The sequence below is a fragment of the Rhinoraja longicauda genome, chromosome 6, assembly GCF_053455715.1.
Source record: "Rhinoraja longicauda isolate Sanriku21f chromosome 6, sRhiLon1.1, whole genome shotgun sequence".
Taxonomy (NCBI): domain Eukaryota; kingdom Metazoa; phylum Chordata; class Chondrichthyes; order Rajiformes; family Arhynchobatidae; genus Rhinoraja; species Rhinoraja longicauda.
Window position 1 is genome coordinate 46,836,330 of NC_135958.1, and position 22,537 is coordinate 46,858,866.

A 22,537-nucleotide genomic window follows, 5' to 3' on the forward strand; every position below is an offset into this window, starting at 1 on the left:
TTGATTTTTATCAGTTAACCTGGTAACGCGGTGCCTTGCAAATGCATTTGCCAAGAGAAAATAGCCAGGCATAACATTATACAAAATGAGATAATGACGATACGATCTCAAAAGAGACTGATGCGTTGATTTTATCCAGTATGTTGTGGTTTGTTGAAAGAATGTAATTGTTTTCCGAACAAGTAATAACTAATTAGGTGTAGTTCGAATAAGAACCCTGTTTCCTTCTCATGATTCATTTATTTTATGTTAAAAAGAAATGCTTGTGCGACGCTGATGCTCTGTGGGATTATACTGATGCATTTTCCTTGTGTGATCCAGCAATAGACCGAAGCCATGGGGGACGCGGAGATGTCAGTGTTTGGATTGGCGGCGCCTTTTTTACGGAAGACTGATAAAGAAAGGCTTGAAGCTCAGAACCGACCTTTCGATGCCAAAACTTCCTGTTTTGCCCCCGATCCTAAAGAACTGTTCGCGAAGGGAATCATCAAGAGTAGGGAGGGCGGCAAAGCCACCGTGGAGTTATTGGAAGACAAGAGGGTTCGTTGAACAGTTAAACATAATACTGTATTCTAAAACCTCTGCAACGTACGCCGTTGACACATTTCATTAAATTTGCCTGGTGATTATTTTCAGACCGTTACTGTTAAAGACGATGAGGTCCTGCCGATGAATCCTCCAAAATACGATAAAGTAGAGGACATGGTCATGATGACCCATCTGAACGAAGCAACCGTGTTGTTTAACCTCAAAGAGCGTTATGCAGCCTGGATGATCTACGTAAGTGCAGTTGTTTGTTCTTGCAAAATGACCATACTGCAATACCTGATAAATGCTAATTATATTCTCCCACCTTAGACCTACTCTGGGTTGTTCTGTGTCACTGTGAACCCCTACAAGTGGTTGCCAGTGTACGACCCGCACGTTGTGTCGGGGTACAGGGGCAAGAAGCGTCAAGAGGCTCCTCCTCACATCTTCTCCATCTCTGACAACGCGTATCAAGCCATGCAAACTGGTAGGTGGCCAAGTTTTTTTTCCGTTTAGAGCCTAATTACATTCGAGTTGCAATTTAAATATGGAGCATATTCATGAAGCAAACAAATAAAATGATCAGCGTCCGTGGTCGTCGTGTCTCCGACGAAACTCCTTCTGTGATTTGAACTCTGGATACTGATGTTGCTTTCTTTTTTCCAGATCGTGAAAACCAGTCCATCCTGATTACGTGAGTGTTACTGAGTTCAGAGCTTGCGATAGCGTGCCTATTTTCTGATAGAAGTGTAATTATTTATTTTTGCATATCCATCACATCGCAAATACCACCTGTAAATATTTTCCATGCTGCCTCGTCTACCGCAACTGCCATCCACTTCTTCAATCCAAAAAACCTTTCCAATTCATCGAAAACTCAATAAGATTTATAATTCTTCCCTGGCGTTGGCTCTTCGACGATATGTCCATGTAATCAGGAGACCTCTGCAATCATTCAAGTATAGTCTCTTGTGCGGCGCTGATTTTAAATCACTCGACGTTATTCTGAAATAAAAACACACGATAATTATGTAAAATAATTCCAAAAATTTGCTTCTTTCGCGTGATCAGAGCTGAGTAGTGTCCAAAACACCACAGGGTTTCCTCGGAGTTTCTATAGCATTAGGTTACATGATCTCTCTTTTCACAGTCTCGTCGACCTCCCCCTCCAAACCCCTCAGTATTTCTTCTTCATGGCGATCTGAGCCAAGCTTTTTTAGAATTGCAGATCACTCGAATCTTTATTCCTCCAATCTGCCGCGCTGTTAGTTTGGTAATTATTCTTCACGTTCTTCACCCAGCGGAGAATCCGGTGCCGGGAAGACTGTGAACACGAAACGTGTCATCCAGTACTTCGCTTCGGTTGGAGCGGTAGTCGACCCCAAGAAGAAGGAAGCTCAAACTTCTGGGAAGATGAAGGTGAGACAGAGCTGGTATCATTCACAATCTGATACCGTCCTGCAATTTACTTCTAAATTAATTTTGTCAATGAGTCAATTCTAGATTCTAATATCAAAAGTATTTTTGCAGGGGTCACTGGAGGATCAAATCATCCAGGCTAACCCACTGTTGGAAGCTTTCGGTAATGCCAAGACTGTGAGAAATGACAATTCATCTCGTTTCGTAAGTTTCCTGAGCAGTTTCATTCCCCTCTTGTGTGTGAGCATTGATTAACAGAGTAGAGTCGATTAAAACATTTCACGCAACTAAATTGGTTTCTGAAATGCTTGTTCTTTATGTTACAAGGGTAAATTCATCAGGATTCACTTCGGTACCACTGGTAAACTGGCTTCTGCTGACATTGAAACCTGTAAGTGCAGTGGAACTTGATTTGTAAATATTGTTTGTAAATCAAATTGTTGACTGGTTTGACATGTTCTTTGTCAAATCTATATTTGCTCATCTCCCCAGATCTACTGGAAAAATCCAGAGTGACATTCCAGCTGAAAGCTGAAAGGAGTTACCACATTTTCTACCAGATGATGACCAATCACAAACCAGAAATCGTTGGTAAGATTCAAAGTGGTGAACTGAAAATTAAAATGAATTGGGTTACACGTTGCCTTTCTTTAGTTGCTCACATGTCTTTCCACAAAACATTTATTTTCCAGAGTCATGTCTAATTACCACCAATCCTTATGATTATCCTTTCATCAGCCAGGGTGAGATTACAGTCAAGAGTATTGATGACACAGAAGAATTGATTGCAACTGATGTGAGTAGTTGCTCTACAAATTTTTTTGTAACTTCTTATTTTGACTAATATCATCATACCATACACATACAGCCGGAAACAGGCCTTTTCGGCCCACCAAGTCCGTGCCGCCCAGCGATCCCCGTACATTAACACTATCCTACACCCACTAGGGACAATTTTTACATTTACCCAGCCAATTAACCTACATACCTGTACATCATAATACATACAAATATATTCAAGTCATCACAAACATTACTCTATTTGACACAAAAGATATTCATAACTGAATGAAGATGCTTTGGCCTAATGAAAAATAATGAAAATAATTACACTGGTTGACCCAGGCAGTGTTAATGTACACGCAAATAAGAAAGATAAACTACTGCCATTGCTGATCTTAAGGTAACACATGTTAGGCCAGATGCATCCCAGCTTTTGGTTTGGGAACAGCACTGCCCGTATCACAAGAAACTGCGAACAGGTGTGGATGTAGCCCAATCCATCACAAAGACCAGACACCCCACCATTGACTATATCTAAATTCATGGTGCCTTGGAAAAGAACCTACATAATCAAAGACTTGTCCCACCCCCTTCATTTGTTCCTCTTCCCACTCCCATTGGGCAGAAGATAAAGAAGCTTGAAAGCACATGTCACCAGACTCAAGAACAGCTCCAGCTTCTTCCCCTCTGTTATTAGGCTTCTGAATTGTCCTTCCATAAGTTAGGCTACTGTCTGATTCACCTTTACACCATTGTGGACATTGGACTTTGTCTCTGGAACTGATGCACACCAATGCTGAGAACTATATTCTGCAATCTGCACCTTTCCTTTGCTCAACCTATTGTACTTGAGTTTGACTTGATTCTGACTTGATTCGAAATATGTACTATATCATCTGATTTCATTGGGTAGCACGCAAGACAAAGATTTCACTGTACCTTGGTTCGCATGACAATATTAAACCTACACCTACAAAAAAAGACTCCTCAAAGGAGTTTTTGAAAGTGTCTACTAGATAACTAATGTGTTCAATGCATTCATATTCTTTTTTATTCTAACCATTTTGTTGCCCAGACTGCCATCGATATCCTTGGCTTCGTCACTGAAGAGAAGTGGGGAATCTACAAACTCACTGGCGCAGTGATGCACATGGGCAATATGAAATTCAAGCAAAAGCAGCGTGAAGAGCAAGCAGAACCAGATGGCACAGAAGGTAACAGTTCATTTCGCCACGGAAGGCAATGAAAGCCAATTCACTGGATAAATTTAAAAGAGAATTAGATAGAGCTCTAGGGGTTGGTGAAATCAAGGGATATGTGGAGAAGGTAGGCACAGGTTACTGATTATGGATAATCAGCCATGATCACAATGAATGGCGGTGCTGGCTCAAAAGGCCAAATGGCTTCCTCCTGCACCTATTTTCTATGTTTCTATGTTTCTATAACATACAAAAGTTATTTTCTCCAAAGAAAACACTTCACTGTCATTTTCAAATGTAATCAATTGCTTTTATCTTTTGTTAGATGCCGACAAAGTTGCCTACCTGACCGGCCTTAACTCAGCAGATTTGCTAAAGGCATTGTGCTATCCACGGGTAAAGGTTGGCAATGAATTTGTGACTAAAGGTCAGACGGTTCGACAGGTACAGTTACCAAGACATTTCACAGACATTTAAAATACTTTATTTAGAGTGTTACTTTCAACTAAAACACATATTGTGTTATTTTAGGTCAACAACTCAGTTGGTGCTCTTTCCAAATCTGTTTTTGAGAAAATGTTCTTGTGGATGGTCATCCGTATCAATCAACAACTGGACACAAAGCAGGCCAGACAGTATTTCATTGGTGTGCTGGATATCGCCGGTTTTGAAATTTTTGATGTAAGTTTCAGAAATATAAACATTAACAAAATAACATATAACATATAACATATAACAACTACAGCATGGGAACAGGCCTGTCCGGCCCTACCAGTCCACGCCGACCATTCTCCCTGACCTAGTCTCATCTACCTGCACTCAGACCATAACCCTCCAATCCCCTCCTATCCATATACCTATCCAATTTACTCTTAAATAATAAAATCGAGCCAGCCTCCACCACTTCCACCGGAAGCCCATTCCATACAGCCACAACCCTCTGAGTAAAGAAGTTCCCCCTCATGTTACCCCTAAACCTTTGTCCCTCAATTCTGAAGCTATGTCCCCTTGTTGGAATCTTCCCCACTCTCAAAGGGAAAAGCCTAAATTACCAACACGAAAGATAAGACATTAATAAATGAATTGATTATAACACAATAAATATCTTTATTTGTTCAGTTCAATAGCTTGGAGCAGTTATGTATCAACTTCACAAATGAGAAACTGCAGCAGTTCTTCAACCATCACATGTTTGTTCTGGAACAAGAGGAATACAAGAAGGAAGGAATTGAATGGGAATTTATTGACTTTGGTATGGACTTGGCTGCTTGCATTGAGCTCATTGAGAAGGTAGGTAATATCATGGAGGACATTAATGAAAATAGAATATAAATCTAGTTTTAAATTAATGGAAATGATTCAAATAAATAAACATTGGCATTCCCACAGCCCATGGGTATCTTCTCAATCCTCGAGGAGGAGTGTATGTTCCCCAAGGCCTCAGACACTTCCTTCACGAATAAGTTGTATGATCAGCACCTTGGAAAGTCAAACAATTTCCTGAAGCCCAAGCCTGTCAAAGGAAGGGCTGATGCTCACTTCTCACTGGTTCATTATGCTGCCACTGTGGACTACAGCATTACTGGCTGGCTGGATAAGAATAAGGATCCACTGAATGAAACTGTAATTGGGCTGTTCCAGAAGTCATCAGTGAAACTCTTGGGTACTCTCTACGTTGCAGCCCCTGAAGGTAAAGCTCTGCAATAAATGGCTGTTCGCAACTTTCTCGCCTTTAATAATTTGATAAGAACAATCAAATTTGTTGCTTCTTTATCAACAGATAGTACCAAGAAAGCAGGCAAAAAGAAGGGTGGTTCATTCCAGACAGTGTCTGCTCTGTTTAGGGTAAGATTTTTTTCTTGCACATTCATTTATCACTATCTATTGAACAAGTTTTATGAATTGTGAATTAATTCGTAAATTATTGACTGAATGCATCAGATTACTGTACAATTGCGTCTCTATTTTTAACCTCACAGGAAAACTTGGGCAAGCTGATGGCTAACCTGAGAACCACACATCCACATTTTGTGCGCTGTCTCATCCCCAATGAGACAAAGACACCAGGCAAGTAGTAGTTCCATCTATCCAGTCAATGTGTCATAGAAAATAATTTTGTGTTCTACTTTATTCTTTTAAATATTTATCTTACAAACACCAGGTACTATGGAAAATCACCTTGTCATACATCAGTTGAGGTGCAATGGTGTGCTGGAAGGTATCAGAATTTGCAGAAAGGGATTCCCAAGCAGAATCATCTACGGTGACTTCAAGCAAAGGTGAAATATCTCAAAAGCTACATTTTTATTTTCCATTCCAATAAGTTGTTCAATATATTTAGAACGAATAAAAATCACTAATAGTGTGTATAAAACTCCCATGCAACAGGTACAGAATTCTAAATGCAAGTGCCATTCCCGAAGGCCAGTTCATTGACAGCAAGAAGGCGTCTGAGAAATTACTGGGATCCATTGATGTAGATCATACCCAGTACAAGTTTGGACACACTAAGGTAATCATGTTGAATGTGTAAGTTTTGTAATGTGAAATAACAAGATGAATCAACAATATAGTTTTGAATGTAATCTTAGGCACAGGTGATTTGAAAAGCATCTTTGTTAATATGTAAGTGGATAAATGAGGCAAGTACAATTCCACTAAGCCTGCTCCATTAGTTCAGTTCTGCAAAATACTTATTCTATGTTGACATTCTGACATATATTTTATGAACAAGAAAACAGTTTAAACTGTGCTCCTAAAATGTTTATGTTTTCAGAATTAAATACTGAAACAGATCCCTTACTTTGTTTAAGGTGTTCTTCAAAGCTGGTCTCTTAGGTGCACTTGAAGAGATGAGAGATGAAAAGTTGGCACAGCTCGTTACCCGCACTCAAGCTATGTGCCGTGGCTTTTTAATGAGGGTTGAATTTAAGAGAATGATGGAAAGGAGGTAAATACCTAAAAATATATTTGCACATGAACAAATTTTATGCATGAATATAGCATTTTAATGCATGAACAGAATATTGCTCTAATCTTTGTTCATTTTACCATGGCCTTTAGGGAAGCACTGTTCACTCTGCAGTACAACATCCGTTCATTCACCAATGTCAAACACTGGCCATGGATGCAACTGTACTTTAAGATCAAACCTCTCCTGAAGAGTGCTGAAACTGAAAAGGAAATGGCAAATATGAAAGATGACTTTGAGAAAACCAAGGAGGCACTTGTCAAATCTGAAGCACGGAAGAAGGAATTAGAAGAGAAAATGGTGGCTCTTGTGCAAGAAAAGAATGATCTCCAACTTCAAGTCCAATCGGTATCTACATTGGCTATCTTTGCATGGTTATGCATGTATACAAAACACATGGCCTGGTATAATTCATTATATCTTTACTGCAGGAAGGTGAAACGCTGGCAGATGCAGAAGAAAGATGTGAGGGGTTGATTAAAAATAAGATTCAACTAGAGGCTAAAATGAAAGAAGCTAATGAAAGATTGGAAGATGAAGAGGAGATGAATGCTGAGCTGACAGCTAAGAAAAGGAAACTGGAGGATGAGTGCTCAGAACTGAAGAAAGATATTGATGACTTGGAGCTCACATTAGCCAAAGTTGAAAAAGAAAAACATGCCACTGAGAACAAGGTATTTAAGGGTGATCTTGATGTCAAGTTGATACACTACTCATGAAAGATTTCTGATGATTACATGTCATTATTTTGTTTATTTTGTTTTGCTGAACTTAGGTTAAAAACCTCACTGAAGAGATGGCTTGTCTTGATGAAAGCATTGCTAAAATAACCAAGGAAAAGAAAGCACTCCAGGAGGCCCACCAGCAGACCTTGGATGATCTCCAGGCTGAGGAAGACAAAGTCAACACTCTGACCAAAACAAAGACTAAGTTGGAACAACAAGTTGATGATGTGAGTAGTTTAAAACATAACTAAATCAAATATTTTTTTAACAATTATCATTGTTTGAAGACAGTTCTAATAAAACATACTGTTTCTTAAAAAGCTTGAAGGTTCTCTGGAGCAGGAGAAGAAACTCCGCATGGATCTCGAGCGTGCTAAGAGAAAGCTTGAAGGTGACTTGAAGCTGTCTCAAGAAGTAACAATGGACTTGGAGAATGACAGGCAGCAACTGGATGAGAAACTAAAGAAGTCAGTATTAGGTCTTGTTCACAATTCACTGTTTAAAATTGTATCCCACTCGTCTTGTTTATGTCATGCAATGCTTATTTTCATGACATTGACACTTCTGTTGGAAAATATTAAGTTGGGCCTATTTAAGTTTCTGTGATTGTGCTAAACTGTCATTTAATGGACATTCTTTCAAAGGTAATATGGTGCTAAAAAAAAAATTGGTGTCTCTAATTACCACTATTAACTATTTATGTATTCCTTCAGAATATCAGTGGGAATAAGCCACTTTTTGTGCAAGTTTATTCAAAATAAATAAGTTAAAATATTTATTTAATTAACTTAATTCTTCATTTTTACTATCAAAGGAAGGAGTTTGAAATCAGCCAGCTTCAAAGCAAAGTTGAAGATGAGCAGGCTATGGCTTCCCAACTGCAGAAAAAGATTAAAGAATTACAGGTGATGTACATGTCCAGTAAAGTTATCAATGTCTTTCAGTGGAAGTCATATGCATGAATTGATTTTACTGGTTCCTTGATTATAACCAATGCATATTTATCTTAAGGCTCGTATTGAGGAGCTCGAGGAAGAAATTGAAGCTGAACGTGCCGCTCGCGCTAAGACTGAGAAACAGAGAGCCGATCTTTCTCGGGAACTTGAAGAGATCAGTGAGCGACTGGAAGAAGCTGGTGGGGCAACTTCAGCTCAGATTGAAATGAACAAGAAACGAGAGGCAGAATTTCAGAAAATGCGCCGTGACCTGGAAGAATCCACCCTCCAGCACGAATCCACAGCTGCTGCTCTTCGCAAGAAGCAGGCTGACAGCGTGGCAGAACTTGGGGAACAAATCGATAACCTGCAGCGTGTCAAGCAGAAGCTCGAGAAGGAAAAGAGTGAACTGAAGATGGAAATTGATGACCTTGCCAGCAACATGGAATCAGTGTCCAAAGCTAAGGTACAGTGATAGAGGACATTAAATACTACACTTGTATAGTTAACTTTGAATTGTTGGTGTTGTTTAGTTGGTGTCGCATCTCTTGAAAACTGGTTGCTTTGGTTTCAGGTAAACCTTGAGAAAGTATCACGGACACTAGAGGACCAGGTCAGTGAAATGAAGACCAAACACGATGAACATCAACGTTTGATCACCGACTTATCGACTCAAAAAGCACGTCTTTCAACAGAAAACGGTATTGATCTATACCAAAATATACTATATATAACATGCATGAAAACACAATCTCATTTTGTAATTTTCTACTTGCCATCTTGTGTAATTTACAGGCGAGTTAAACCGCCAGGTGGAGGAGAAAGAGGGCTTGGTATCGCAGCTGACAAGAGGAAAACAAGGATATACCCAACAGCTTGAGGAATTGAAGAGGCAGTTGGAAGAAGAAACAAAGGTACATGTACCAAAATAATGTGGAATATTTGTCTTAGAAAGGAAATCTTTACAAAAATACATTCGTCATTATTTGATTTTTGGAACTCTGGAACTATAAATTAATCCAAGTTGGGATATCCAATAATAATTTATTTTTCAATGTGACCAAAAGCAAATTTGCAAGATTTAGTTACGTACTCATAATTGCAATGATATTGAATAACACTTCATTCATGCCACATTGTTATCATTTCAGGCTAAGGGAGCCCTGGCCCATGCTCTGCAAAGTGCCCGCCATGACTGTGACCTGCTCCGTGAACAATATGAAGAGGAGATGGAGGCAAAGGCTGAGCTTCAGCGTGGAATGTCCAAGGCCAACAGTGAAGTGGCTCAGTGGAGATCAAAATATGAAACTGATGCAATCCAGCGCACAGAGGAACTGGAAGAGGCCAAGTATGCAACAAAGCGGAACCTATGTTCATGCAGCACATGTTGTCAATGAGAATGTATGTTCTTCCAACAATTCCTGTGAGATGGACATGATGGTTTTGTGTTTTTCAGGAAAAAACTTACTCAGCGTCTGCAGGATGCAGAGGAGCACATTGAGGCCGTGAACTCCAAATGTGCTTCACTGGAAAAGACTAAACAGAGATTGCAGAATGAAGTGGAGGATCTGATGGTAGATGTTGAGAGGGCAAATTCAGCAGCAACAGCTCTAGATAAGAAACAAAGAAACTTTGACAAGGTAAGAGCCACATTCCAAAGTCAAAGTCATATTACCTATATTTTTCCTAATATTTGTTACATATTTGCAATTTTAAAATAAAGGTTCTGACAGAGTGGAAGCAGAAGTTTGAAGAATGCCAGGCTGAGCTGGAAGCAGCTCAAAGGGAATGTCGCTCTTTGAGTACAGAGACCTTCAAAATGAAGAATGCTTATGAAGAGTCTTTGGATCATCTTGAGACTCTTAAACGAGAAAACAAAAACCTGCAGCGTAAGTCTTGTTCTTTTGATTGAATATATTTTAGAGATCTAAGAATACTATCATTTTAGAATACCTATATTAATGTCAGAATGATTTTATGACAAGTCTGTTATAATGTCCATTTTATTCATAATAGAGGAGATCTCTGATTTGTCTGAGCAGTTGGGTGAAAGTGGTAAGGCTTTCCATGAGCTGGAGAAAGCAAAGAAATCAGCTGAGCAAGAAAAAACTGAAGTCCAGTCTGCCCTGGAGGAAGCTGAGGTAAACATTAAAATTACTTCAGAAATATGCATTAAACATTTATTTTGGAACAGAATGTGTTTAATGTTTTGAAACTAGCTTTTATATAATAAATAAATCTTCTTTTTTTTTTTAACAGTATAAAAAGTTATCTATCTGCAAGCCTTCCCTAAGTAATAATGATTTTTGGCAAATATTTATTGTCAGATATATCTACATGTTGCATTAATTTTTTTGTATCAACTGTAGTTACAACTTGCCACACCACTTGTCACCTAGATCTGCCATCACGAAAGGTGCAGTAGGTTGTAATAATAACTCCCCTAGCAGTTATTATTACATGGTTAATTTAGTTTAAAGTCAAACCGTATGCTCTCATCACCACTGCCCATTAAGCCTGGCTTTTGTTTCCTCAGCATTGCTCCAATTCAAGTCACTGATTCTTGCAACCTTTATTCGCATCATCATCTGATTCCATTTTTGCGTGTCATATGCTGGGCAGCTCTAAACCTTTACTCAAACATACCTCTCAGGTCCTGAATCATAATTTTAAAGTTGTGTTTAAATAGTCCAACAGTCTTTTGCAATCTTCACTCAGCCTGCTCCTGTTCATTTTTAAACCATTCTGACACATGGCCCCGAGATCAGCGAGACAGCAATAGATGGACATGGCAAAGCAGTAGGAGATTGTAGGATGGGCAAAATTATTACAGAAGAAGATTCATCATCAACATTTCCGTGAGATGACTATTAGTTAGTATACTTTGGAGGCAATAAAGCTGCAACATTAGTTTACAAATAATGCATTTTTAAAATTTCAATCCAGTCATCTAAATAGCATTGGTAAATTATAGGCTTAATGCTATAGAAGAAAAATTTGTCAAGGATCTTTCAAAATACAGTTCACGTAACCTTGGGCCAAGATTATAAATTTTCATTCAAGACACATTCTATGTTTGGTTCAAAATGAATCTTCTTTTTGCAAAATGTAAAGTGTTGTTACATGTTTCTCATTAAAAAAGCTGGTTATAATGCATTGTTAAAGTTGGAGAAATGTCGATAAATCATTGAAGGAATTTCTAGCTACTATCAATTGATCCCAATTTTCATAAACTTATGTATTTTGAAATCCAACATTCAATATATAAGGGCAATTGACTAAATTATTCATAAAAATACTCATCAATACAAACCATAAAACTTTCCGCAATCAGTCTCCTTTCCATTAAATAGAACATAGAACAGAATATCCTTCAACCCACAATGTCCCGGCCGGACATGATGCCAAGTTAAACTAGCCTCCTTTACGTGCATGTCATCCATATCCCCCCATTTCCTACGTATCCATGTACCTATCCAAAAGCCTCCTAAATGTCACTATCGTATCTGCTTCCGCCACCACCCATGGTGCGTTTCTGTGTATTTCAGGCACTCATCACTTTCTTTGTAAAAAAGCTGCCCTGCACATCTTCTTTAATCTTTGCTGCTCTCAGCTATGCCCTCTCATCTTTGATATTTCCACCCTCGGGAAAATGTCCTGATTGTCCACTCTTTCTATGCCTCTCATATTTTATCTACTTCTATTAGGTTTTTCCTAAGCCTCTGACGCTCCAGAGCAAACAATCCAAGTTTGTCCAACCTCTCCTTATAACTAATACCATAAAATACTGGCAGCATTCTGGTAAACCTTTTCTGCACCCTCTCTTCAGCCTGCATATTATCCCTGTAAAGAGTGACCAGACCTGCACATAATATTTCAAATACAACCTAACCAAATTCCTACAACACTGCAACATGAGTTCCTGACTCTTATAGCTTGACCAATTAAAGCAAGCATACCATTCACCATCTTTACACTTTATCTATTTCTGTTGCCACGTTCAGGGAGCTATGAACTTAGACCTCATGTGTATCAATGCTGTTGAGTCTTGCCATTAACTGTATACTTTCTGCTCACATTTGAATTCCCAAAATATAACACCCCACAAATAAAGAAAAGTTTGTATAGAAAGGTAACTACAGTTGATAATAGGTGCGTAGCAAGATTCAAAATGTGCCATGTGTGAGCATTTTTGTGTTTGGCAGGCATCTCTGGAACATGAAGAGAGCAAGATCCTTCGCGTTCAGCTGGAACTGAACCAATTGAAGGCAGATGTTGATAGGAAGATTGCAGAAAAAGATGAGGAAATTGACCAGCTGAAGAGAAATAATCAGAGAGTTGTGGACACAATGCAGAGTGCTTTGGAGTCTGAAGTCAGGAGTAGGAATGATGCTTTAAGAATTAAAAAGAAAATGGAAGGAGATCTGAATGAAATGGAGATTCAGTTGGGTCATGCTAATCGCCAGGCCTCAGAAGCTCAGAAACATCTCAGAAATGTTCAGGGTCACATAAAGGTATGTATAATAGGTTATTTGTGTTTGATTTTTAACTATATTTGAAATCTTATAAGAGCTTTTAAGTAAATGTATTGTTTCTTGTCAATATCTTTGTAATTTGGACCAGACTTTTCAGGGTTTCAATGGCATGTGGAACTGCAATAAATTCTCACTATAAATGCTGGCAAGGTTTGGGATTCCTGACTTAGTGTAGCTACAAGCACTAGAGAGTCTGCATGGAGACAAACAGCAGATTAATAACTAATAACTAAGATTCCCCAGCAGAAATGCAGGATATGTGTTTATTATCTGCTCTTTTGAATAGAGATTGCAGGGCTACATGGAAGAAAAGTAAGAGTAAAGTAAATTACATTGCCAATCATCTCCTTCTCCTAATCTGTATCCTATCACTTGCAAAGTTTTGCAACACTCACTTCTCTCTTTTCTCGCTTTCTCTCCCTTGATCCAAAATCTGAAGAAAGGTTCCAAACCAGAACATCATGTTTTCATTCCCCTCAACAGAAGCTGCCTGTCCTGCTGATTTTTTCCAGCACTTTGTTTTTTGCTGAAGATTCCAGCATCCGCACTATCTCTTCTTTTGCTTTTGTTTGATTCATCATTTTTGATTTTTTACAACATTTCTAATCAATAATTTCTACTTTATCACTGAAGAAATTTGACAGGTAGCACAGCTAAGGATATGCTTTTGCAGCATGTTAATGATTTCCAGAGGAGTTTCCTGGTTTTGTTGTGGTCTGCCCTAGTCAATTGAGATTCTCTCCACTCTCTTGGTGTGCCACTCAGATGCAGAAATATCTAGATTAGCAGGATTAACTTTCCAGAGCTGGAGAAAATGTTTGTAGGAATGGAGATTGTAAGCAATGAATGTGTGTTGTGATTTCCATCAAAGAAAATTCATTCTTGAAAGTATACATGTTTACATATGTTCCAAATGTTAAATTTACAATCAAATCTTACATCCTAATAATTGTTTCTGTGTCCACACAGGATACCCAGTTGCAGCTGGATGATGCCTGCAGAAGCCAGGAAGATTTGAAGGAGCAACTGGCCATGCTGGAGCGCAGAAGCGGCCTGCAACAGGCTGAGATTGAAGAAATGAGAGCCGCTCTGGAACAGACAGATCGAGCTCGCAAAATTGCTGAACAAGAGCTGATCGATGTCAGTGAGAGAGTTCAGCTGCTGCACTCTCAGGTCTGTTCGTAAATTCATGTAAATTGGATGGACAATACTTTTTTACAGTTTACATATCCAACAAAATAACTTGTTGGAAATTGTTTCTTTTTGCAGAACACAAGCCTCATCAATACAAAGAAGAAGCTGGATTCAGACCTGAATCATCTCCAGTCTGAAATGGAAGAAAATATCCAGGAGTCAAGAAATGCTGAAGACAAAGCCAAAAAGGCTATCACTGATGTCAGTCAGAGTTATTTTAACAATTCATTGATTTTTGTTGATAAAAGTTACCTCATTTAAATTACATTGAGATAATTTGAGTGTGAATAATGATTTGCCCAATTGTCTCAAATTGCAAGGCTGCCATGATGGCTGAAGAGCTGAAGAAGGAACAGGACACCAGTGCTCACCTTGAACGAATGAAAAAGAATCTCGAGCAGACAGTGAAGGACCTGCAGCATCGGCTGGATGAGGCTGAACAGCTGGCAATGAAAGGAGGAAAGAAACAGCTCCAGAAACTGGAGTCTCGGGTAAGATGCAATACCCTGCTGTGGTATGCTGCATACTAAAGCTTGTGGATATGTTCTAGCTCTGAAACAATTAATCCTACTTTGTCAATTTTTTAGGTGCATGAGCTGGAAAATGAACTGGAAGCTGAACAGAAACGGGGCATTGATTCCATCAAGAATGTTCGCAAATATGAAAGAAGAGTGAAGGAATTATCTTATCAGGTACTGCACATTTGTTGTCGTGCCGATTGCAGAATTCCTAAAAGCCAAATTATCTGACAATGTAGAATGTTGTGTCATTGATTAAATATTATTTTAATGAAACATGGAAAAAATATATTCTTCTGTGCTTTTTACAGTCAGATGAAGATAGAAAAAATATTCTGAGACTACAGGACTTGGTTGACAAACTGCAGCTGAAGGTTAAGGGCTACAAGAGACAATCTGAAGAGGCTGTAAGTAATTTTTCAGGAACCCTATTACATTTACATTCCTTTAAGATATGTTTTTATTATGAAGATATATAGTAAAGGTGTTCAATATTGTTTCAATCACATCTGCAAGGATAATCCAGTTTTTGTTGTACCTTTTCAGTTATTAATGCATAGCTGCATAATGTTAAAAGAAACAAGAAAAGACTTGTAGCTAGTGACACAGACTTGTTTATTTGTTAACTGCCTTAATGTTTCAAAAGTGGGTTTTAAATGCACCAAAATTCTCCAAAGGAGTTCAAGCACAAAACCTATGCCTTCCCTAACCACATCATAAATTGCTTTGCTCAGATTCTTGCTTTCTCTTTCCCTGTGATGAAGGCAGAATATCCATTCTGTTTATGTTATATTTGATATTCTAGTCATTGTTTCAAACTGCTTTCCTATCTTCATATAGTCATAAATGAAATATTTTCTAAGACCATAAGTTGACACAGACAGATGGCTGCTAAGCTTTAAGGGCCTGTCCCACATTCGGCGATTTTAAGGCGACTGCCGGTGACTGTCAAAGTCGTAGCAGATCGCCGAACTTTTCTTTTACCCGACGACAATGCCGAGTCAGGTCGAGATTACAGCATTTTCGGAAACATCGCGAAAATTCCCAGCTGTCAATGCTTCTCTGGCGTCCTAATTTTGAATGATTAGCCCTTTAGACTTAAATTTTGAGCAAATCTTCCAATTTTGTATTTTTGTCCAAATCAGGGAGCTTACTTCAACGTTAACGTCAATTGTCTTGCTCGGCATGTTAAAGAGTTAAAGATCTGAATCATGCCCTTCAAATTCCTTTAGTCTAATAAAAACCCTGAGTTCATCTTCATAATGCAAGAACCTAAGTTACCATTCTCTGGTCTTAATTTCCTGCGGTATTTTAGAGTGCCACAAATAGTGCAGTTTTCTAACCCATCCTCAGTTTTCTAACCCATCCTAGACAATAGGTGCAGGAGTAGGCCATTTGGCCCTTTGAGCCAGCACCGCCATTCAATGTGATCATGGCTAATCATTCACAATCAGTACCCCGTTCCTGCCTTCTCCCCATACCCCCTGACTCTGCTACCTTTAAGAGCTCTATCTAGCTTTCTCTTGAAAACATCCAGAGTTGGCCTCCATTGCCTTCTGAGGCATAGAATTCCACAGGTTTACAACTATCTGACTGAAAAGGTTTTTCCTCACCACTGGTCTAAATGGCCAACCCCTTATTCTTAAACTGTGGCCCCTAGTTCTGGACTCCCCCAACATTGGGAACGTGTTTCCTGCCTCTAACGTGTCCAATCCCTTAATAATCTTATATGTTTCAATAAGATCCCCTCTCATCCTTCTACATTCCAGGGTATACAAGCCTAATCGCTCCAGTCTTTCAACATACGACAGTCCTACCATTCCGGGAATTAACCTAGTGAGCCTACGCTGCACTCCCTCAATAGCAAGAATGTCCTTCCTCAAATTTGGAGACCAAAACTGCATACAGTACTCCAGGTGCGGTCTCACTAGGGCCCTGTACAACTGCAGAAGAACCTCTTTGCTCCTATACTCAACTCCTCTTGTCATAAAGGCCAACATGCCATTAGCTTTCTTCACTGCCTGTTGTACCTGCATGCTAACTTTAAGTGACTGATGAACAAGGACACCCAGATTTATTTGTACTTCCCCATTTCCTAACTTGACATCATTTGGATAATAATCTGCCTTCCTGTTCTTTTCACCAAAGTGGATAACCTCACATTATCATGAGGACCAGTGTACTCATGTACACACTAAATGGTTTTGTCAAGTAAGGAAAATTGTTTGACATGCAGATCTCCGTATGCATTATTATAGGAAGAGTCCTGATACAATGAACAAAACGGTATAAAGATGTAAACAATGCAAAGACAAAGCAAAACCTTTTTCACTTCTTCATAAAATAAAGTTAAGCTAATGTAGCAAGATCATGACAATTGTAGTTACATTAGAAGTCATAGATAGAAGTGCATGACTTTTTCTTTGGTTCTATCCATGACTCCAATGCAAATACAGTTCTTTTTTTTCATCCTGCTGTAGGAAGGATGTTGTTAAGCCGGAATGAGTGCAGAGAAGATTTATAAGGATGTTGCCAGGACTTCAGGGCCTGAGCGATTGGAATAGGTTGGGCAGACTAGGACTTTATTCCTTGGAGCTCATGAGAATGATAGATGGCGTTTTAGAGGTGCATATGATTATGTGGGGGATTATGTAAATGCACAATCTTTTACCCACAGAAAGAGAATCCAGAAGCAGGGATCATTGGTTTAAGTTAAGAGGGGAAAGATTTAAAAGGAAACTTTTTCACACAGAGGGTGGAGGGTATATGGAACGAGCTCCCAGTGGAGGTTGTTGAGGCATGTACTATAACAATATTTAAAAGTCATTTGGACAGGTACATGGATAGGAAAGATATAGAGGGATAGGAAAGGTTTTGAGGTATGTGGGTCAAATGCAGGCAGATAGGACCAGTGTAGATGAGGCATCCATGTCGCATGGGCAAATTGAGCCAAAGGGCCTGTTTCTGTATGACTCTATATTCTTACTCTAGAGCTTACCCAACTTGTAAATCAACTGAGCAAAATGCCATTCAACATTCTCCCTGGGTTGACAGAATATTGCCATTTTACTTTATTATAGTAAATAATATGTTGATTTGAATCTCTACAACAGATCTTATCTGGATGGAACGTTTTTGTCATTGTCACAATTATAAAATAAATAATTTATTCCAGTTTTCTAATAGGTCAGCCTGAAAGCCAACCATCCAAGATCCAATCTTAAGTTTTAAGAGTGTCTGTAAAAGTGTGTTTAATATGTTTGCTATTTGTGAGTTGCCAACAGATTTTCAATCTCAGTAAGCAATGGAAAGCATTTGCTGGAATCATTTTGTATGCATTCCCTTTAGGAGGAGCAAGCCAACATTCACCTGGGCAAGTTCAGAAAAGTCCAGCATGAGCTGGAGGAAGCTGACGAACGTGCTGATATAGCAGAATCCCAAGTCAACAAGTTTCGGGCTAAAAGCCGAGATGTTGGAACCAAGGTAATGCAAACAATTTTAAAATTGGATCTACTGAATTACAATAAGGCTCCCTTACACTACCATTTTAAAATTAATGCAAGGCCATTTGAATGCAGAACAAATCAAAAATGCAATATGGGAACCAGATCTTTCAATTGACTCTCAAGAACAATTAAATGTTTACTTTGCGTTTTACAAACCTAATGTAATGTCCTCATGTTCCATTCTGTTACTCCACAAGGTGAACTAGCTCAGATCCACTGACTAATTATTCAATTCAATATATCCTGTTAAGAGACTGATATCTATTTGTGGGTTAAATGTGTAATCATTTAAATATACTTAATATTAATTCAATAACAGGCATTTTCTTTTTCACATTAGGCAGCTGAAGAGTGAAGAAAAGTGAAATATTCCTGAGAAATTAACAAAAGTTTGTTTCAAAATGTGTATGTCTGACATAATTGTAAGCATACATTAACAATGTTAGTCTTGTCCATAGAAATAAAAATGCAATTCTGAAATTTATTTTGTGTTTTGCATTTACTATATTAATTAAACATTTATCAGTTCCATGTGAAGAATTTATGCCATATAGTAGCAATCTAGAAATGAATTCCACTGTAATCTGCAACCATAGATTTTCCACTGTAATCTGCAACCATAGATTCTCCACTCGAACAAACCAGGTTCAATAACGTATTTGTTGGGAGCAGCACCAGGCATACATAAAAATTCATTGCTGACCCACAGAAGTTTTAATACAGTTCAACACGTATGATAAACTGTAGGCAAAGGCCTGAACAAACCAGACCCACAACCAATGGATCAAATCCCAGCACATTCAGTCAAGAATTGTAGTTGCTAAGTAAATGGCTTCAAGAACACACATACCATCCTCAACAACAGCAGGACCAACATACGTGCAACATTTCTGGCTGAAGTAGCAAGTAAAGCTCCAGGGGCGCTGATTTTGGGTGTTGTCTGTAGTGCGCATACAAAGGTTATCTGAGACTTTTGATGCAGGTTAATGACAAAACCAATGAGGCTTCATGGATCTATGATAGAGAACATTACAGGCATTCAGAGTAATAAAGAGATGGGAAAAAGACTAATCGGATTGCTCTCCTGGAAGTCAGCTTAGACCCAACGGGTCTGAATAGCATTCTTCTGTGCCATTATAATCAGATGGATAAGAAATAATGATAACCCATGTCAGCCCCCTCCTGTGCTAAACACCATCGCAGAGGCTCATCTTTGGGAAATTGCATTAATTCAGGAAATAGCAGACATACTTAGGGTCTAATAGTGTCCTGGCAAAGTGCTCAATATTTATATTCAAGTAATATATCTTGCCAAATCATGTTGGTACAAATACAGAAAATGTTACTCCAGCACTTTGTGTCCTTTCTTGTACTCCAAGGATCTGCTTGACCTGCTGAGTTACTTCAGCACTTTGTGTCTTTTTTTGTACTCCAGTGATGCTGCCTGACCCACTGAGTTACCCCAGCCAGCACTTTGTGTTTTTTTTGTAAACCAGCATCTGCAGTTCCTTGTTTCTACTATTACAGCTACAGTATTGGCATCAACACCAGGATGTGGAAAACTGCCCAAAATTGTTCTGAGCATCAGCAGCATGATAAATCAATTTTCGCCAGCTACCATATCCATATCCAATCATCATTAACATTGAGGATTTTACAATAACAGTACCATCAAGTGCCACTTAGCTGATTACAATGCACAATTCATCCAATCTCATCCTTGGTTCTCCTCCCCTCTACCCACACATACCCTCTCCCTACCCCAATCTCCTGAACTCCCAATACAATGATCATCAGTCATTTTCTCACCTCACACAACAAGATGTCTTCTCGAAGAAAGACAGAAAATGCTGGAGTAACTCAGTGGGACAGGCAGCATCTCTGGAGAGAAGGAATGGGTGACGTTTTAGGAACATCTTCAATTCTTTCCTACACAAGGTATCTTCTTGTTCAGTTATCCCTTTTATTCATTATTTTTCATTTCCTCTCCTCCCCAAATAATCTCACCCTCTTACCATCCCTCAATCTCTCAATCACTGTCCTCCGATATGCTTCCCTTTGTTTCAGATACTCTTACCCTGCTGAGTTCTTTCAGCAATTTATTTTTTGCTCAGATTTCAACATCTGCAGTCTCATACTACTTCATTGCAAATTCTCTTGAATTTCATTGCAAAATCTATGCCCATTGCAAAATTTCATTGCAAAATCTATGCCCATTTTTCTTCCCCTCTTCAACATTTTTAGAAGTCCCTCTCCACTGCTTGCCCTTTCTTGTTTCTATTTTTCTTCTGCTCGTCGACAACTTTTTTTACTAAGAGCTGAGCAATCTCTCATAATGAGAGATCCTCCCATTCTGGCCCCTGTAAGAACATTATTGCTTTTGCTCAGTTTCTCCATTTCCACTACATCCATTATCAAGATGAGGTTTTCCTTTCTTGGACCTCGAAAGTCCTTCTTTCAGAAACATAACTTCTCCTTAGCCATAAATGCTCCAGTCCTGCATACATTTCCTCCATTTTCCAAATGTAATTCAAGACATTTTCCTCTGTAACTATAGGAAATGCTGTACTTGTCTCTACATATTCTCCCTCATCACTATCCAGGGAACTAAACAGACCTTCCAGCCAAGACGGAGATTTATGCGCACCTCTTCAAACTTGGTCTACTGAATTTGGAGCTTACAAATTTGCCTCTCCTCTACATTGCAGACCAAGCGTAGACAAGACAGTATTGAAAGTATTTTACAAAATACTAAATTTACTAAAATACTGTCTGAAGAAGGGTCTCGACCCGAAACATCACCCATTCCTCTCCTAGATGCTGCCTGACCTGTTGAGTTACTCCAGCATTTTGTGATACCTTCGAAAGTATTTTAGTAAATCTCTTCACCTTCTCTAACGTCTTTACAACTTTGCTGAAGTGTTACATTCAGAACATATTACTCTAGATATTTCTTCAGAACTAAAATCTACAGTTCTGACAAAAAAAGACACAAAAAAGGCATTTATTGACAAAAAATGGCATAAAAAGGCATGTATTTCCACCACCAAAATATGGTTAAAAATGATAATATAAAGGTATACAACATTAAATGACCAAAGTTGCCTGGTTGCACATAATTACTAGCATTTTTTTCAAATTATCTGTCAGACAGAATATGCTTCAGTTGTGAAAAACTTCTTTCTACCCCAGCTGAAGTCACTGATGCATTCCCGAAACAAGCTACAGATTCAATATTCATGTCGATATCTTGTGCACACCAACTACCTTTGAGAACTTTAGCTATGTTTTGTGTTTCTTCAAGATCTTTGTTACCTAAAATCACTCTCTCATATTTTCCTTGTATGTCTTAACCTACATGGCCAGGAACTTTATGAATATCGTCAGTTACTTTGTTGAAAACCTGCAAGTTATTCACTAATGTTTCACCACATTTCTCAAGGGAAGTGATAGCTTGTGGGAAGTTTGCAAAATTGGAAGCAATAAACACATGATCGCGGTGGAGGGACTTTTTCCGCATGATTTCACTGACGATCCTGACTGCAACAGATTCTTCTTCAAGATTCAAGATTCAAGATAGCTTTATTTGTCATCCAAATTGGACGAAATTCAGTCACCCACAGTCCAACAACAAAAACATCAAAATAGGCATTAAAATTACACAACCCCCAAAACACACAAAAGAAGAAACATCCATCAAGAAAACATCCATCACAGTGAGTGTCCTCCAGTCCTCTCCTCACTGTGATGGAAGGCCACAATGTCTTTTCCCTTCTCCTGCCGTCCTCTCCCGCACCGGACAGGCCGCACCGGACAGCCGGCAGCGGGCCGAGCCTAAGGCGAGTCGCAGCCGCTCCCGCAGCCTCCGAAGACGGCCGGCTCCGCTGATGATAAGTCCGATCCGGGGCGGGCGAACACGCTGTCGCTGCCGCTGTTGCTGCACGTCGGGGCGGTCGTGGCTCCCGACATTGAAGCCCCCGCCCAGCAGAGAAAAAGCCCGCGGCCTATTTTAGGCCGCGCCGAACGGTGAAATGTCCGCGACCCAAGCCCCGCGATCCGGGGCGGGCGAACACGCTGCCGCTGCCGGAGCTCCCGATGTCGGCATCCACGCGGCCTGAGCCTAAGGCGAGTCGCAGCCGCTCCTGCAGCCTCCGAAGACGGCCGGCTCCGGTGATGGTAAGTCCGGTCCGCGGGCTCTGCGAACCAGAGCCCTGGTGGCCGCCA

The 22,537-nt window shown here is 39.4% G+C and overlaps 1 protein-coding gene across 1 annotated transcript; it reads left to right on the forward strand.

The window, feature by feature from the left end:
* Positions 1-336: 336 nt before the first annotated feature.
* LOC144594731 (myosin-4-like) lies at positions 337-18,428 on the forward strand. Its single transcript, XM_078401574.1, has 38 exons — positions 337-540; positions 637-780; positions 859-1,015; positions 1,195-1,222; positions 1,830-1,947; positions 2,059-2,151; positions 2,275-2,338; positions 2,440-2,538; positions 2,640-2,743; positions 3,806-3,944; positions 4,255-4,373; positions 4,461-4,610; positions 5,049-5,219; positions 5,319-5,619; positions 5,710-5,774; positions 5,909-5,996; positions 6,091-6,208; positions 6,318-6,441; positions 6,743-6,879; positions 6,993-7,248; positions 7,332-7,574; positions 7,676-7,852; positions 7,947-8,092; positions 8,440-8,530; positions 8,637-9,026; positions 9,135-9,261; positions 9,356-9,474; positions 9,712-9,908; positions 10,017-10,200; positions 10,284-10,449; positions 10,577-10,701; positions 12,766-13,074; positions 14,065-14,268; positions 14,365-14,490; positions 14,610-14,780; positions 14,877-14,981; positions 15,119-15,214; positions 18,156-18,428. Exons 1-38 carry the CDS (start codon positions 337-339, stop codon positions 18,426-18,428), a joined length of 5,928 nt encoding a protein of 1,975 aa, XP_078257700.1.
* The last annotated feature ends 4,109 nt before the right edge of the window (positions 18,429-22,537 follow it).